The following is an 18,802-nucleotide window of genomic DNA, read 5'->3' on the forward strand; positions in this document are numbered from 1 at the left end:
GTTCTCTAGGTATGTGGAAACGCATATTGATCCTAAGAGAGACATACGATCATCATCGAACTTAATCACAATTATTCATCTCATGAATTAATTAATTAATACGATAAATTGCAAATATAATTAACGGACCTCCTTCATTCATAAATCAATCAAATAAGAATGAAGTCCATTAGTTATTTGCTATCTAATTTGTGTTCCATTAATTAAACTAATTTAACGATTAAATTAAATAATTAATCCAACACTATTCTTTGAATTCAAATTAAATTAATGGATCAATTATCTAATTTGGGTTTAATTGATAAATAATTTCAAAAATTAAAAATCAATTAATTTTTAATATTAATTTCAGAAAATCAAATTAATTTTTTTTTTTTTTTTTTGTTGTTGTTGTGCTGACCGGACCGGTCCGACCGGACCGGTTCGGTCAGCTGAAAAACAGCAGCAAAAATCGAATTTTTTCAAAATTAAAATTTTTTATATTTTCTGAAATATTCAAAATATTTAATTAATATTAAAACACCCAATTAGATAACACCAATAATTCAACAATTCAACAAATCGAAGCATGCTTTCGAAAGCGATAAACACGTTGACAAATTAACGATTAACCCGTGGCTCTGATACCACTGTTGGGGATCGTGCATGTATACGCAGCGGAATTTAAAATTTTTATATCGAACTAGTTTCGATTACATGCATAAACTAATCACATAGTCAACGTACCTTAACGCTTCCGCCATACATATGGTAATTATCGATTTAATTGAAAAATACGTAAAACTGAAAATCACGAAACATGCTTATACTTCATTTCACAAAATCGAAACATGTAATCACGTATTACTCATGCTCGCAAATTAATAATCATACAAACATGTTCGAATCGAATTACGAAAGTTCCGATTTAATTACCTCTTGTAGCGTGCGATTTCAACGAATCGAAATCCTAGAACGAGTCACGTACAAGCTGCTAATTACCAATCCACGGGGCTGCAACTCACGGCTGGACCAAGCTGATCCAGCAAGCGACGAACGGCAGTGAACGGCAGCAGCAGCGGCGGCGCGTGGCAGCGGCAGCGGCGGCGCGTGAGCGGCGTATCGGCGCGTGCGGCGGTGCGTGGATTCGTCGGGGCAGCAGCTCCTCTCCAATTAGGTTTCACCTCGTATTTTCGACCCACTCGAACTACAGCACTAGATGTAAACGAGTTAGATAACAACAAGAATAAAACGAAGGAAACGAGAGAAGAAAAACCGGCGGTTTTCCGGCGGTGGTCGGCGGTGGCGCGCCGGTGGAGCAACGGCCGAAGAGGGGAGCGGCTAGGGCTTGAGCGGCTAGGGTTTGGTGCTGAAAATCTGATCTCAAACTCTTGTTTGAGGTCTATTTATACTTAGGGTTTTCAACCCTAGTGGGCTTAAGTCATTGGGCTTGACCACTGATGCATTAAGCCCATTCCCTCGTCGGCCTCGTTTCTAATAAACGATCGTCCACAAAATTATAACAAAATTATATTTGTGACGAGCTCAAAGTCCTCGTCGATACGAGTGCCTCTTCGAAATTTCCAATTTCCAAAATTGGAAACTTCCACTTCAGTGGACCTGCTAAATCGGGAAACTTCCCAATTTAGAAAGTTCACTAAATTCCGCATGTCTCTCTTTCTCTACGTTTATTCCGATTCGCAATCCACAATTACGAATCTTGGATTCAATCATATCGACATCCAATCGTTCAAAGATTAACACATTAATCTATGCTTGTTGTTATCAAGGATCTATATTACACGAGAAGTGTGACCCTCAATGGTTCAGGTGTATGCTAGCCGTGGGCTCACAACTCTTTGTGATTCGAACAACACATTGTTCTTATACGAACTCCTCCCAAGAGTCCCGATTAGAGTAAAACTCATTTTACCTAACCCCGATCAAATCGGTGCCCAACGAATCAAGATTGGCGTCTAGCAACTACGCATCATGATTCCCTAGATACAAATGAAGTGCCTGCAAGAACCTTATGATATAGTTAGCGTACAGTACGATCCCTTCGTAGCACATGTCCCGATTGAACTAGAGGCATTGGTTCACCGAGACCTCTTATAAAGTTCAATAACCGTGCGAACGTTCTAGGTATTATAAATCCGTTCGTGTGCGACTTAGGGAAACACATTTCCCTAATCACCCCACTATCAACTCTGGCCAAAGATTCCATGGATTATAAACCGTCAGAACACACAGGACATCCATGACTACTCAAGCGCTCGAATCCCCTACTACAATGCACAGACTTCACACTAGATTTCGGATTGCACGAACGTTGGCCCTTGGAGCGGTCCGCGGTGGGACTCAGGGACAGGTCACGATACAATCGGTCCTCTAGTGAAGTCACGGTGATGTCTGGGTCTTAAGGACTAATGGTGTACAACTATATCTTAGAAACCTATTACTCGATGAATGAGAACCACTTATAGATTTCTAGGGCGAGGGAGTTCAGTGAACACATCCAGTATGAGCACCCACTCAAGTATGCCGATGTCACAACACCGAGGACTGATGAGACGCAGTACACATACACTAAGTGCTAGTCTCAAAAGGGAAAGGCCGGTATCCTCATTATTGGCGTAACCCATCGACTAGGAACAAGGTTTAACAGTTACATTACATTGCTGAGTTATCTCACGATTCTACTTAGATCAACTCACAGTAATAGAGTAACTCGTTAGGACTATATCTATGCTGCTTGCATGGGATAACAGATATAGAATGCCAAATAAGATATTTTATTATTACGAACGAAAAACGATTGTTTTATTACAAAGAAAAGAGAAAGACCACAGCCACAAGTTGGCTTGCCGGTCACCTACTCTAACAAGATGGCCCAGATATAAACAGTCCAGTTTCAAGAGAATAAGGTGTTGAGCCAAGTGTTACCACATCTGACTCAATACATCCTACAGAGAGCACAGAAGCTGAATTGCAGCCAACCTATGATGTCTGGAGAAAGGAACCATGAAGTAGAATCCAGAAAAATCACCCATCTACTCAAGTTGTGGGAGATATCTTTGATGGGATAAGAACCAGAAGAAAAGAGAGAGTGAATTACAGAGATATGGTAAGATTTGCAAATTTATCTTCTGAATGTGCACTAACTGGAACTACTTGTTTTGTGTCTTCAGTTGAACCAAGGAATATTGCAGAAGCTCTGAAGGATGAATTCTGGATCAATGCAATGCATGAAGAACTGAATCAGTTCATCAGAAATGATGTGTGGTACTTAGTTCCCAGACCAAGTCATGTAAATGTGATAGGAACTAAGTGGATCTTCAAAAACAAAACTGATGAAAAAGGTACAGTGATCAGAAATAAGGCTAGGTTAGTAGCACAAGGTTATACTCAGATTGAGGGTATAGACTTTGATGAAACCTTTGCTCCAGTAGCTAGAATTGAATCTATTAGGTTACTTCTTGCTATAGCCTGTTTTCTTAAAATCAAATTGTATCAGATGGATATCAAAAGTGCATTTCTGAATGGTGTTCTAAATGAAGAAGCATATGTAGAGCAGCCCAAGGGTTTTGAAGATTCTGCCAAGCCTAATCATGTTTTCAAGCTTAAGAAGGCTCTGTATGGTCTTAAACAAGCTCCTAGAGCTTGGTATCAAAGACTCACTGACTTCTTACTTGAAATACAGTTTAACAGATGAGAGGCAGACATAACTCTATTTGTTAGAAGAACAAATAACCATATCATTATTGTACAGATATATGTTTGATGATATTGTTTTTGGTTCTACCTGTGCTAACCTTTTACAGTCTTTTGTAGATTCTATGTCTCACACTTTTGAAATGAGCATGGTAGGAGAGTTGAATTACTTCCTAGGACTCCAAATCAAACAGACAGGTGAAGGAATTTTTGTAAATCAAAAGAAGTAGGCTCTCAATCTGGTCAAAAGGTTTGAGTTGGAGTCAGCCAAGCACATGAAAACTCCAATGGGTTCAAGTCAAAAACTGTCCAAGGATGATGTTGCTGAAGATATTGACAGTACCCTATACAGAAGCATGATTGGAAGCCTTCTGTATCTAACAGCAAGCAGGCCTGATATTATGTTTAGTGTTTGTGTGTGTGCCAGGTATCAAGCTAATCCCAAAGTCACTCATCTTAAAGCTATGAAGAGGATTATTAGGTATGTTGCAGGTACAGTAGACTTAGGGATTCAGTTTTTCAAAGACACTAATACAAATTTGATAGGTTTTAGTGATTCTGATTGGGCTGGGGATATTAGTGACAGAAAAAGCACTTCAGGTGCATGTTTCTTTTTGAGGAATAATCTGGTTTCATGGTTCAGTAGAAAACAAAATTGTGTATCACTTTCAACAGCTGAATCAGAATATGTAGCTGATGGAGGATGTTGTGGTCAACTAATTTGGATGAAACAAATGTTGGGGGATTATGGGTTAACCAGTGACACCCTGACCATATATTGTGATAATTCAAGTGATATTGATATTTCAAAAAATCATGTTCAACACTCACGAACTAAACACATAGATATATTAAACATCATTTTATTCGTGATATAGTTGAGAAAAATATAGTGTGCTTAAAGTACATTCCTACAGAAGATCAGTTGGCTAACATCTTTACAAAGGCATTAGATTATGAGAGGTTTTCTAAACTTAGGAAATCTCTCGGGATGTGTACTCAATAAACATGTCCTGAAATATGTTGCAGCACCTCATCAAATATCTTAAGCTGCAACATAATTTATTGAAGCTTAGCTTCTTTAAATAATGACTTCACTGTGATAGATTATTCTCTAAATAAGTAATTGGAAGTCGTTCACCTTGAAACGTGATCATGCTTCATGTAAACATTCAGAGAATAATTATAATCACACAAGTCAAACTCCTCTATTTTGATAGTCATATCTTAGTAACTGAGGAACCTTCAAACTGAACATTTGATCATGTTCCATGTGAATTGTTCGACTTGAAAACAAGAGTTAAAAAAAAAAAATTATCATTATATATATATAATAAAATCTATGCCTGTTAGCCAATTTTTCTCACACTATTAATCATTAATAGATGTGTTTTTTTTTTTATTTTTGTGAAAATTTCGTGAGTGCTACTGCTACTATTTTATTATTATTTTATTTATTATTGAATTATCACTATTTATATGGGTCATGGGGTTCATGGGTTAGTCTTTTATTTTCCACTAAGTCCACTCCTTATTATGTCATGTGTCACGTTTTGTTTTAAACTGCCAAATAAACCTTTATTCTCCTTAATCACACTTTCTCCAAGAAAAACGCACACCACTTCTTCACCTTCTCCACTTCCTTTTTTTTTCAAAAATTAGGGCTTATAAATTTCGTGCTTCTATTTCGAAAATTCACACTCACAAATCAAAAGCACAAGAAGCAATTTTTTATCTACTGTATCATGGCATCTCCTCCTAGAAATCCTCTTCCAGCCGTCGGTGATGTCCACAACGATGCTGCAACACCTGAACCAGCAGACCCGAATCTGGCCATCATCGTTCATCCTGTCAACCTTGAAGCTATGCCGATCAGCTTTATTGAGCCCGGAGACGAGCTGAATCCGATTGACCCAGACAACTTCCAGCACGTGGGTCCTTCTTCCACTGCAGGAAGGTTTCCAACTCGCCGGTCCAAGCGCATGAATCCCTTCCCAGATCTGAATGCTACTGGGTCACAACGCCGGAGGGGAGAAAATTCTCCCAGCAGAGGCTGCAGAGGTGGAAGAAGAGGCGGCAGAGGTGGCCGTACTCCAGTTAGGCCAAACCCACCAAGAGGTCTTCATTTGGTTGATGAAGACACAGATGATGAAGAATGAGATCCTACTTTTGCAGAACCAGATGCCCAAGCTCTCTCCTCAAGCTCCACTGAGTCATCCTCCAAAGACTCAACTCCACCAGCATCAACTCAGGGGAAGACATCTCAGCCTAACATGGCAGCAGCAGCTTCTCAACATCCTGTTTCTGAAGATGTTGTTGCACATGTTCTAGAAGATGCTGGTGCACCCATTGTCTCAGCCAATGCCCCTCAGAGTGCTGCTGAGGATGCTGCTCCCTATCAAGATGAGGAAATGCCTGACTTTTCTGGGATGTCCTCTGCTGAGCATGTAGACATTCCCACTGTTGATGCCCAGGATTTCACTACCACTGAAGAAACACCCTCAGCCCCACATGCAGACCCTCTGGAAACTCTGGCAGAGGCAGCTGTTCAAGTGGATGGATCACCTCTTCAGGTTGAAGAAACAGAGAAAAGTGATGACAGCTGGGAGGTTCCCCTTGCCTCCTTCCGCAAAAAAATTGCCATCATCAGAGTCGGACAGTGACTCTTCTGAGGAATCCTCTCAGATGGAAGAAGATGCTGCCCCACCTGTTGCATCACCTGAGCCAGCATACATCCCTGATGAGCTTGAAGACTCAGAAGATGAGGAATCCTCAGAGGAAGAAGAGCCAAACTTGGATGGGAAGGATCTGTCAACTCCTTTTGAGGTAAACAATGCCTTCAGTCCTACTTTTTACTTTGAATCTGATTCAAATTTGAGTCCTCAAATCATGAATTGCCAATTCATTGAGGAAAAGAAAATTTCCAAGGATGAGTTTGATAGACATAGGATCACTGCTTTTCTTGATCAAAGAAAAATCTTTAGTCTAGTTGAGGTTGCCTGTCCTTATGATCCCTCTGTTGTGAAGGAATTTTATGCCAATTTGCAAACCTCCTTTTTAAAGAAAAATTCTCCAAACTTTGGCAAAGTTTTTGTGCGAAATTCCATTTTTTCCTTTTCTCCCAAAATTATCAACTCTCATTTACAAACTCCTACTGTGATTGATGAGGATAATTATGGTGATTTTACTGAGGTTTGTAAGACTCTTTCTGGAAATCGTCTAAAATGTTGGCCTGCTCACCCCAGAAAATTCAAAGTTTCTCAACTCACTGCATTTTATTATGTCTTGTTCAGACTCACATTGATGAATTGGATTCCATCCAAAAATGTCTCTGTGGTAACTAAACCTCATGCAGTACTCATGTACAAATTGGGGATGGGATTACCAGTTGATTTTGGCAAACTTTTCTTTAATAATATAGGTCATCTTGCCCAGAAAATTTCATCCTCCACTCATCTTCCTTACCCTTCTCTCATCTACTCCATTTTACTTTCTCAAAATTTGGGCCAAGATGAATCAGAATATCTTCACACTCCACTTGGCATGATCACTGTTTCTCAAAATTTTCTAAAAGCTCCTCATGTTCAAGATCTTCCCTGGAATGGAGATAATTTCCTCTCAACTGAATCAGGTCAAAATAATCTTGGTACTGAAGATGTTGCTCCTCATGTTGACAACACTCATGACATTCTTGTTTCTGTTCCTAGCGATCTTTTGTTACAACAGCTTACTCACTCTCTAGCTCAGATTACTTATCACCAGTCCATGGTAGAAATGCTCCAAAAAGCTCTCTCTGATCAAAAAGGGGGAGAAAAAGCTAGTCATGAAGTTGAAGTAGGGACTTCTCATCCTTTGGATGCTAGAGGCAGAGAGCAAGGTGTTAATGAAGAAGGAGCAAAGAATGAGGGTGAAGCTCAAGGAGCAGAGGAAAGCAGTGGATCCAGTGCTAGTGATGGAGGAGCAGCAGCTGATACTGAGGAGACTTTGGATATTCTACTTTAATTGTTTTTATGAACAATATTTTGATTTTGTTCTGTTTTTATTTTTCCCTCTGAACTTTTGTTTAGGACAGCACTTTGGTTATTTCCTTTCTTTTAAATTGTGTTGGACTATCTTACTGAATTTGTTTTGAATTGATTTTTCTATATTTTGTTTATTATCAAATTCAGGGGGAGTTCAAGCAATGTCTCAGGGGGGGTTTTAACTAAAATTTAGTTTTGATCAGAAAGTTAAAAAGGGGGAGTTTGAAACACGTGGGTTTTTCCATAAAAGTGTTTGAACTCTCTTACTTTCAAACTAAATTTTAGTTATGACTTAGTGGGCTAAGTAGTGCTTCGTGGGTTTAATTATGGATATTATTCTAACTCCTTAAACTAACCCACTAACCCATTTTCTTGAGTGCTCTTGTGGTTGGTTTTCTTGCAGATCATGGGCTGAGTAGTGGAAGCTTGGAAAGTCTATAAATACCAAACTCAAGACTCAAGAAATGTGCAGATTCCGAAGAAACAAAAACCGAGTGCTGAAGTTTATCTACGAGAGTTTTAGTGTGTTTCTAGAATTTGTTTGTACGTACTCCTCACGAGTACATTCTTTGAAATCTAGAATTTTTAATATTTCTCTTTTTGTTTCTAGATTTGAATGTAAGAATGATCATGTTAATGATTCATTCATAAGGAAGAAGTTTTCGTACATCTTCTATTTGTCTTCTTGGAATACTGTTTAATATAATTTTTCCGTCCTGTTGAATTTGAATGCCTATGGATATCTACTCATCTGTTGAGACAGATTACGTGTTACGACATTAGGTGTGGTAACAGAATTCTCGTGTTGTCACAGTAATAAATCTACTGAAAGCAGAATAAAGGACACAACAATTTAATGTGGTTCGGATACAAACGTACCGTACATCCACGAGGACTTGCAAAACTAGTTCAGATTTAAGTGTACATTAATAGGGCTTAATAAAAACACTAAAGACTCCCTCTTTATGTAATATGCCGTTCTTGCACACGACTCGAACTTGTTGATAATCAAAGCAATTCCTCCTCCGCACTCTTGGACTTCCTCCAATGTTGAACTTCCTTCAAACGGCGGATCGACCTCTCCCGAGATCTTTTAAGCACTTCTCCCGAAACGCCGATCTTCTTTATGGCCTGGTAGAAGAAACCTATTCTGTTGCCACACCTGTCGTGCAGACAGGGCTGCAGCACGGGCTGCACCCTTCAAAGCCTTTATGCTGGGATTTTTCTTATTAAAGCTCTATGGGACTCATAAGAGGTTGAGGGCCTTATATAGGCACGAAATCCACCACCCTAAACCTAACTTGAGCCCTAAGAAATCGATTAACTAGGTAATAGAATCCCAGTCGATTTCTACTTCAATTCTAGATAAATACAAAAGATACCTAACTAGAATACAATACATGGAAATAAATCTAAGTCCTAATAAAAATATTACAAGAATAGGACTCTAATTAATTCCAAAATAAACATGGAAAACAAATCTTTGCCAATCTTTAATTACCACGTATGGTGGATTTCTTCAATCTTCACTAACAAAAATCTGGTGCCAACACGTCCTGTAAAGGGCAAGTTCACGAGTTTTACTTGTGAACATTTTTTAGACCTGAGTATTGTCTTTTTATCTTTATATTTCCGCTGCATGTTTTCTCAAGTATTATAACACTTAAGATAACATCTCTGTATTAAACGAATTCGGGACCATAAATTCTTTCAAATAATAATGGGTTGGAATTGCTCTTATCCTTATAAAAACTAATTCTTCCCTACAAATTGTGAAATAGACCTCACCAAATTCTTTTTACTACATTACCATTTATGTTGTAATTAATACAAAAAAAAATGTATAAAGAAAACAAAATATTTACATAAACAAAATTATGTAATAATGATATACTAAATATAAATATTTATATTTTGAATTTCTAAATTTATTTTTTTATTTAAAAAAAAGAAAAATAAAGAAAATAAAGAAAAAAGAAAATAAAAAAAACTCTCATCTTTTTCAATAATACCCCGTCACAACCACCACCCCACTCTTCCTCCAAGGTGAATTCAATTTGATCGATTACTTCCATCGGTGGCTGCTCCGACTACTGCAAAGGGAAAATACTAGCTTTAAAAAAAATCTCAAAATTGCAATTTCATCCAAATATTTGTAATATTTATATTTAGGTTCAATTGAATTTATGTTTATTTACCAAAATAATTCAGAGGTTATTTAAGACCCTTCAAGTCAAAAAACCATAAACAAGTCGCACCAACCGCGTGTACATCACACGATTTGCTGGTACGAGGCGAGTGACTTTGACTTGCTAACATAGGGGATAAGTGATAATTATTTTACATAGGGACTTTTCCGGCAATTAGACTCATCACAGGAGTAGCGCATTCTAAAACCTCTAGATATTTGAGTAATTTTTCATTAAGTAAATATTTAATACATGGAAAATATAGTTTTTGTCCTTCAAGTTTCATATCTGGTCCCACATGTTTACAAAAAACACATTTGGTCCCTTATGTTTTAGAAGTTCAACATTTTTAGTCATTTCCGTCAATATTCCGTTAGTATCAAAGGAACCAAGCGTGTAACCATCACTGTCTTAACTGACTGAGTAACGTTAAATTGACGAAAATGACTGAAAGTGTTAAATTATTGAAACATGAGGGACCAAATGAATTTTTTGTGAACATGGTGGACCAAATGAGTTTTTTGTGAACATGATTTTGACGAAGATGATTAGTAAGTTGAACAACTTGTTTGGTGGAATCTTGAAGAGGATATTCAAGAAATGTCTTTTGTGAATTCAATCGTCGCTTCTCCTTTTTGCATTGGACAAATATGTAATTATCTACCACATAATATTGTGATGTTACCTTTTGTACTTGGGATATGCCCTATGGTTATGACTTCTGAATGGAGGTAGTCTTGACAATTATCAAAAAGAAAAAAAAAAATTAGGTAGTCTTGACAAATGTTCCAAGTTCTTGCTTTTTTTATTTAAGGGTTTTTGTGCATAAGTCCCCAATCAAAGCATATTTATTATTTTAGGTTTATAGGCTATATCTCTTTCATCAATAAGCCCATCCTTTTAATATTTATTATAAATAAAGGAAACGTTCATGTATATGCCAATATTACCATCAACCATATATACCAATTTTTTAATTGTAACCCCAATTTAATCAATTTTGTTCACAAAAATCCAATTTTGACCACAACAATTCAACTATGACTTTTTTTAGCATACTTTAATATGCTCCAATTTCATCTTAACTTCATTTAATCTCAATTTGACCCAAAATTTCACAAATTATTCAATTTTGACCCAAAACTTTTTTTTTTCAACAAATATTTTTTTTCAAAAAAAATTTTTTTGCCGCCGGTCTCCGGCGTTGACTTTTCAAATTTTGTTTTTCTTTTTCTTTTCTTTTGGATTTTTTCTCCGGTCTCCGGCGTTGATATTTTTTTTTTCTTTTTTCTTTTCTTTTCTTCCGGATTTTTTCACCGATTTTCGGCGGTCTCCGGCGTTGACTTATTTTAGTGTTTTTTTAATTTTTTTTTTGGTTTGTTTTTTTTTTACATCCACCGCTAAACGTTGACCGTAATTGTGCTGTCACTGACAGTAAATTAAAGTAATTATACTGTCAATGACAGTAAATTAACGTAATTGTACTGCCGTTGACAATACATTTATGTAATTGTGCTGCCGTTGACAGTAAATTAATGTAATATTATTATTTTTTTTTTGTTGTTGTGTTTTTTTTTTGTTTGATTTGTTGACAAGTCAACGTAATTATATTACTGTCGTTGACAGTAAAATAACTGTAAACACAATAATATTACTGTCAACAACATCAATAGTATTATTTTTTTGGGTTTTTTGTTTTGTTTGAGTTATTCACGGAGTAACGTAATAATATTACTGTCTGTTATTGTAATATTACTGTAAACACAATAATATTACTGTGGTTGACGGTAATATTACTGTTGTTATAGTAATATTGTTGTCAACCACATCAATATTATTATTTTGTTTGGATTTTTTGTTTGTTTCAGTTATTCACGGAGTAACGTAATAATATTATTGTCTATTATTGTAGTATGACTGTGATTGACGGTAATATTACTGTTGTTATAGTAATATTACTGTCACTCACAGTAATATTAATTCTTTTGGTTTTTTATTATGTTTACATTTGTTGAACGGTCAACATAGTAATATTACTCTATTACACAATAATAATGAGTTTTGTTGTGTTAATATTATTGTGCTAGAGATTAATATAGCAATATTACTGTGTTAAACTGTAGTTTAGTTTAATTTTACTGTGTTTAACAGTAATATAGTTAATATTACTGTCAATCACAGCAATATTGCTGTTTAAACGGAAAAAAAAAGCTTACAGAAAGAAAGAAAAGAAGAAGAAAAAAAAATCGAAAAAGTCAACGCCGAAAACCGGCAAAAAAATACAGAAGAAAAAAAAAGAAAAATTGAAAAGTCAACGCCGGAATCCGGCGGGAAAAATTTTTTTTTTGAAAAAAAAAATTTGGGTCAAAATTGAATAATTTGTAAAATTTGGGATCAAATTGAGGTTAAATAAAGTTAAGGATGAAATTGGAGCATATTAAAGTATGAGGGGTTATTTTAGTTCCTTACAAAAATTTGGACCATGTGTAGGTTTATTGGTACATGAGTTTTTTGTCTAGATTTCTTTATAAATAAGTACCCATTGATGGGCTTATTTGTAAAGACCCATTTATTTAAATCCTACGCTATGTCTTGTGATCTCAAAAATGAGAATTTCATGTTTCATGTTTTGGGACGCTTTTAGTTGCTTCCGATTTTTTAGTCAGATATTTTCCAAATTGAAATTTATATTATATTGTCTTTAAAGGAAATTAGTTATTATAATTTATAATTGTTATATCATTTGCTATGCGCATCAACCGGTTTTTTTTTTTTTTTTTTCTCGACTATGAAGCATATTAATCGACTATGATGAAGTATAGTCGATTAAGAAACTGACTTAAAAACTAAAAAAACACAATTACATAAACATGAAAATTAACATTTTTGACGAAACAAATAATGTACATAAATCAATTGATTTATACAAATCGAAATCAATACACAAAAATCCAAAAATGAATTAAAAATGAAATCAAGTTAACATTACCAAAATAGTCAATTAACACTTTAATCAACTACTAGAGCATAATCGATTAACTTAATTGACTACTAAAACACGTAGTCGATTAAGGGTCCAGCCTGCGCGAATTTTTCTACACGCGCCGTCCTCCGCCTGATCTACTAAAAAATCCTAGACCTGCCTCCCGATCGTCACCACACCGCCGCCACACTACACCATCACCACCCCATTTCCATATTCTTGCGTTTTTTTTTTATGAAAAATAATTTAAATCACAACCCGCATCACCAATCCAAACAGAACCACCACCATCAAAATCACCAAAACAAAGCCACCCAAACCCAATTTTTTTCATGACCACCGCCATATTCAAGAGGTAGCAAAATTAAATTAAAAATCCATAACCTACCATCCGTTAGTCATTGATTAATATTTGATGGTGGTCAATATAATAAATATCTAGGACGCAACGATGGCAACCAAGAAGAAATCTTCGCAACCTCAAGAAACTGTGAGTAAGGGGAACGTTACTTGGGGTATTTGCGAGCACGAGATCCTCCGCCGTGTCTTCGCCATAGTCTCTGTCGTGGATTTCCAGAAGTTGTTTGTGATTTAGCCATGGTGGTGGCGGAGAGTGGAGAGAAATGTCAGAGATCTGAAGAGAAGGGTGAGAAACGGCACACAGGGGAAAAAAAGAGGCATGGTATTTCTACCCTCACAATATCTTATTTCACCACCAAATTACATATATTTTTCTCATTTTACCCTTTCATCTTCTTTCACCCATATTTCTTACAAATTCATAAACCATCTATCACTACCATTTTCACTGGAAATCTCCATCCCTCCACCTTAGTGAATAATACTTTCGTCAGAGAAAAAAAATTTGAAGGTCAAAAAGAGCAGGAATTCACGTTTTTTGAGAAACAAATTAAGATTGCTTGTATGGAAGGTCCTGAACTTCCTCCACAATTAGTTAGTTTGGCTTAATATAATTTTGTATCCTAAAAAAATTACATAATTTGTAGTATCATCTGATATGGAAGTTTAAATATTTTGTAATAAATACTTCATTGCAAAAAATAATAAAAATTAAGAAATTAAAATAAAATAGAAATAACTTAGAACACATGAAGATTGAGTGAACATAAAGAAGGGTGGTTGATTATAAATGTGAGTGGTATTTATGACATTTTATAATGTTTAGTGGTGAATTGAGATACTTTGGAGGTGGAAATATCACCACCCGAAAAAAATAGAAAGGTGATAAATAATTAGGGTAAAAATAGTTATAATCAACTAAAGATAATTTTAAAATTATAAAAATATCATTTGGGTAGAATTTCGCTAATTACTTTTTGGGACTATTAATGAAAACCCTCTCTAGCATTTTTTAATAATGATGGATCTAGTCACCTTTTCTTTATTAGTGATAAACCCAGCTTTTATTTATTATCAAATTTAACCTTCCCTATTATTTGATTAACGTACCTTTTTTATTTATTTTCTATTTTCCATTTTAATTTTCGTTTATGTTTATTTAAAAAAAATAGTTTTTTAAATAATTTTTAAAATATTTTTTAATAACTAAAAAATAATATTATTTTCAACAATTTATTAGTTTCGTTTCTCCAAAATCAACTGTAATATTTTCGAAATTGACTAAATTTTTTCTGAAAATCAACTAAAAGATTCAATTTTTTATTCATATCATTATTTTGAATCCAAAACGAATTTTTTTCCAACTAATTTACAAAATTGACAAATTACTACATATTATTGAAATAACTATAAAAAATCAAAATCAATTAAAAATGTCGAAAACAACTAAAAATACATCAACTAATTTTTTTAATCATATTTTTTGATTTTTTATTATTCCAGCAGGTCATATAATTGGATAAAAAATAAAAAATCAAAATCAACTACCAAAAATTTGAAAATCAAAAAAAAATGTTGAAAACAACTAAAACTATCAAAAACAACTAAAAGAAATAGCAGGATAACGAAAACAGCTATAAAAAATAGCCGGATAACAAAAACAACTATATTACTGTAAAAATACCTAACATCAAAAGTATCATAAAAACAATCAAAAAAATCAGAACGATGGCGACGACAGGGCAGAGGCGGCGGCGGCAAAGTCTCTATATCCGGCGGTGGAGTTGAGGGGTGGAGGTAGGGAGGGATTTTTTAGTGTTATGTCGCCTTCTACAACTAAATCGAGATTGGAGCGATGGCGGCGGCAGCGGGACGAGAACTTCAGATCTGGCGGCTTGGACATCAATGTTGAGGGAGTGGAGATGCGCTACGAGCGCGTTCTTAAGGCTGTTCTTAAAGTCATCGGCTCATGCTATGCTCTTCAATGGTGGATGGTGGAGGCTGCACCATGGATTTATTCATGGGAGAGAGAAAAGAGACCAAATGAAGTATGAAGAGAATGACATAAATAAGAGAAAAGAAAGTGGAAAGGGTTGAATGGCGTAATAAAATTAGGGTAGATGTGAAATAATATAGACTTAAGAACAAATTAGATATTATTCATGGCAATTTAAAAAAAAATAATTAAATTTAATAATTAAGGGGGATTTGACTAATATTAAAAAGGGATTATATCCACCTTAAGATATGTAAATGATGCGGCGGTTCTCACTAATTATCCCTTACTTTTTTGGTAGAAAGATTTTTCTTAATTATATTTCCCAGTTAGAGGGATTTGTTGCTAATTTTCCCTTCATATTGCCTATAAACCTTAGGGAATAAAATAATCATATATTTTGGGAGAGATCTCCTTTCCTAAACGGGGAAAAGAAAATGGTATCACACACACTCACACACCAGTCACCACAAAGCATTATTCACATTCTTGATTTCCATCACCTTTGCGCCGAAAAAAAATGTCAGACATTCCCTCCGACCTCCATCATGAAATACTCCGTCGACTCCCCGCCGATTCTCTCCTCCGCTTTCGTGCCGTCTGCAAGTGGTGGCGCCGCCTCATCGACGAGCCATCCTTCGTCAGAACCCACGCCGCCAATCAAACTTCCTCCACCACCCTCCTCATCAGAAACTCAACCGCCACTCGATTTTATTCCTTTACTCTGGACTCCCTAAACTTCGACGACGCCCACCAGGTGATCGACGTAATGCCCGTGAAGGCTCTCTTCCGCGTAGGCCTGCCTCGCTCACCTGTTCTGCCGGTAGCCTGTTGCAACGGCCTGATTCTCCATTCCCAATACGAGAATGAAAAGACTTGGGTTATATGGAACACCTTAACCAGAGAGTTCCACGAGTTGCCCCAGTTCAATACCGAGTTCGACGATGCCTATTCGAGCTTCAGAGGTGGTGGGATCGGGTACGATTCCGCTTCCGACGACTACAAAGTTGTGAGGATAGATTCACTGGACTACGACAGTGATAGTAGAACTGTATACCAAACTAGTTTTTATAGTCTAAAAATGGATTCTTGGACGATGACTAAGGATTGCCCTTACGACTTTTCGTGGATGAGGCAGCTTACCGGGGTTTTCCTCGACGGCGCATTGCACTGGATATTACGGAACATGATAGTTGCGGTTGTTCTTGAAACTGAAGATTACAGAGAGCTGCCTCTGCCCGCGAATTCGGAGGAACTTTCCGGCGTGCATCTAGATGTGCTGGATGGATGCTTGGTTGTGAGTTGCTTCTACCCGATGGATCGATTGGATGGATGGGTGATGAAAGATTGTGGAGTGGAGAAATCGTGGGTGAAGTTGTTTTCGTTTAGGGAAGTGGGAGATATTGTTGGAGTTATGTGGTGCCTCAGGCCTATTGCTTATATCAAGAGCAAAGGGCACGTTTTTCTTCAGCATGGTGACGCGTTTTTTCGGTTGGATGTTGAGAGTAATTCTTTGAAGAAGGTTATCGTTCGTGGGCTCCCGCGTAAGTTCTCGTCTCAAATTATGGTGGAAAGTCTGTTACGACTTGATCAAAGTTGTGCTGTTACAGTAAAAAATAGAGCAGGGATGAAGAGGAAGAGGAACACGGCTGATGCAAGGTGAAACTACTCTAAGTACCCCTTTTTTTATTTATTTATTGTTTATCTTTTTAATCATTAAATTTAGCTTCGGCTTAGCCGATTTCAAGATTGTAGATCGTTCAATTTTTTTTAATTTAAAAAAAAAATATCAAATCATGTTACAAATTATGGAAGTAGGGGCAGGGCAGGATTCGAACCGTAGATCTCTACTGTAACAGTACTCTAGTAGTCCAGGCTAGATAACAACTTTACTAACGAGGGCTGGTCAGATCGTTCAAAAAGAATATCATTTTTTGTTGGCAAATATCTAAGGATAAGAGAACCTTAGTGCTTATCGTATTTAAAAAAGTTATACCATTATAATATTATTCGAGAATTGAGTATTGTTGTTGTTGTTGTTACAATTATGTTTAAGTTGACGAGAAGAATTTGAGGTCAGTAAGTTGAGATTTTCCTTTCGTTTTGTGAGTTGGCATTTTATTCAAGAGTTATAGTTGTCGTTGACTTGGGAGATGTTGCGGCTGTCGCAGAAAAATTGTTGCCTCCATGAATTTCATTTTATCCAAAGCTTATGTTAGTGTGGGACTAGAGCGAAGTAGAAAGTTGTGCTCTACGAACATGCGAAGACATTCATTTTTAGACACTCTTAGTGCGTGTGCAATTGCGTGATAAACTATCGACATCTTCTTGTGTTCAACATGACCGTAATGTTTATATTCTCGCAGGGTAAAGCACTCTGTAAGTATCGTTGATGTTTGTTCGAGTGAGGGCGATGATTAGTGCTTTGAACAACTCGGTTTTGGTTGAAGCCTGAAAGAAGACATGGCTCTTGTCAATCCAAACATCCTTAATATTTTGATATTAACATTTGTAGTTGGGCCTATGGTAATCTTTAACTTAATTTCACTTTGCACCCTTGAAATGTACCACTTTGGCACTTTGTACACTGGAAAATAATTTATGGCACTTTGCACCATCGAAACATATTTAATCGTTCAAATTGCACCACAGTTTATTTTATGTCCTGAATTTCCATTGCTGACCTATTTTCTGATTGTCAACAGGGTCATTTTTCGCTCGAAAATACGTTTGCGTTTGCACTTTGCACCCCGAAGAAAAAATCAATTAAATAGACAAAAATGACCATATTGACGATCAAAAAAATAAGTTAAATTAGATACTAGGGTGCACTTTGAATGATTAAACATGTTTTAAGGGTGCAAAATGTCATTTATTATCTTCGGGGTGCTATGCTAAGGGCCAAAATGGTGCATTTAAACGATGCAAAGTGAAATTAAGCCTGAATCTTTATCAATGATTGGTTTTTTTTTCTTCTTTTTCTTCTTTTACCAAGAAATCGTTCGGCTAGTAAGCTTTACTACTGATTGGTTTTTTTTTTTCTTCTTTTTCTTCTTTTACCAAGAAATCGTTCGGCTGGTTCATTTATATCTTGTGAACTTTTTGGCAATATATATATGTAGTGATAATTATTGAAGCTCTCTAACTAAAATATCACAATAATTAAGCACTTAAGTTAGCGGAACATGGTCCCGAGATATGCATTCTTTTGTTCGTACAAATGGTTGAGAGCTAAATTAGCGGACCATGGTCCCAAATAATGCATGGAGGCAAGCTTAATTGAGGAACTTAGTTAAAGGAGGGTTCATACCAATCTATTATCATGATGAACTATTGATCGAATAGTTATAATTAAACCACAACCCGATATATAAAGCTAAAAAAGTTAAAAGAACCCATTTTTGAATTTCCGAAGTTTGATGTAGAACAACAAATGATAATTAATTGCTCATTAATTCACTTATGTGATATGTCATAGGCCCTATGGAATTTTTTTTTTTTAGAACTACAAAATCACTTTGAATTCCGATTCCAAAACTTTGGAACCTAGAAATCTATT

The 18,802-nt window shown here is 36.0% G+C and overlaps 1 protein-coding gene across 1 annotated transcript; it reads left to right on the forward strand.

Annotated features, from left to right (window-relative positions):
- The first annotated feature begins 15,613 nt into the window (after positions 1-15,613).
- LOC105971524 (F-box protein CPR1) lies at positions 15,614-17,794 on the forward strand. Its single transcript, XM_012996377.2, has 2 exons — positions 15,614-16,902; positions 17,610-17,794. Exons 1-2 carry the CDS (start codon positions 15,764-15,766, stop codon positions 17,662-17,664), a joined length of 1,194 nt encoding a protein of 397 aa, XP_012851831.2. The 5' UTR covers positions 15,614-15,763; the 3' UTR covers positions 17,665-17,794.
- Positions 17,795-18,802: the final 1,008 nt, after the last annotated feature.

Source organism: Erythranthe guttata, chromosome 10 (assembly GCF_056151865.1).
Source record: "Erythranthe guttata isolate IM_541 chromosome 10, IM_541, whole genome shotgun sequence".
Taxonomy (NCBI): domain Eukaryota; kingdom Viridiplantae; phylum Streptophyta; class Magnoliopsida; order Lamiales; family Phrymaceae; genus Erythranthe; species Erythranthe guttata.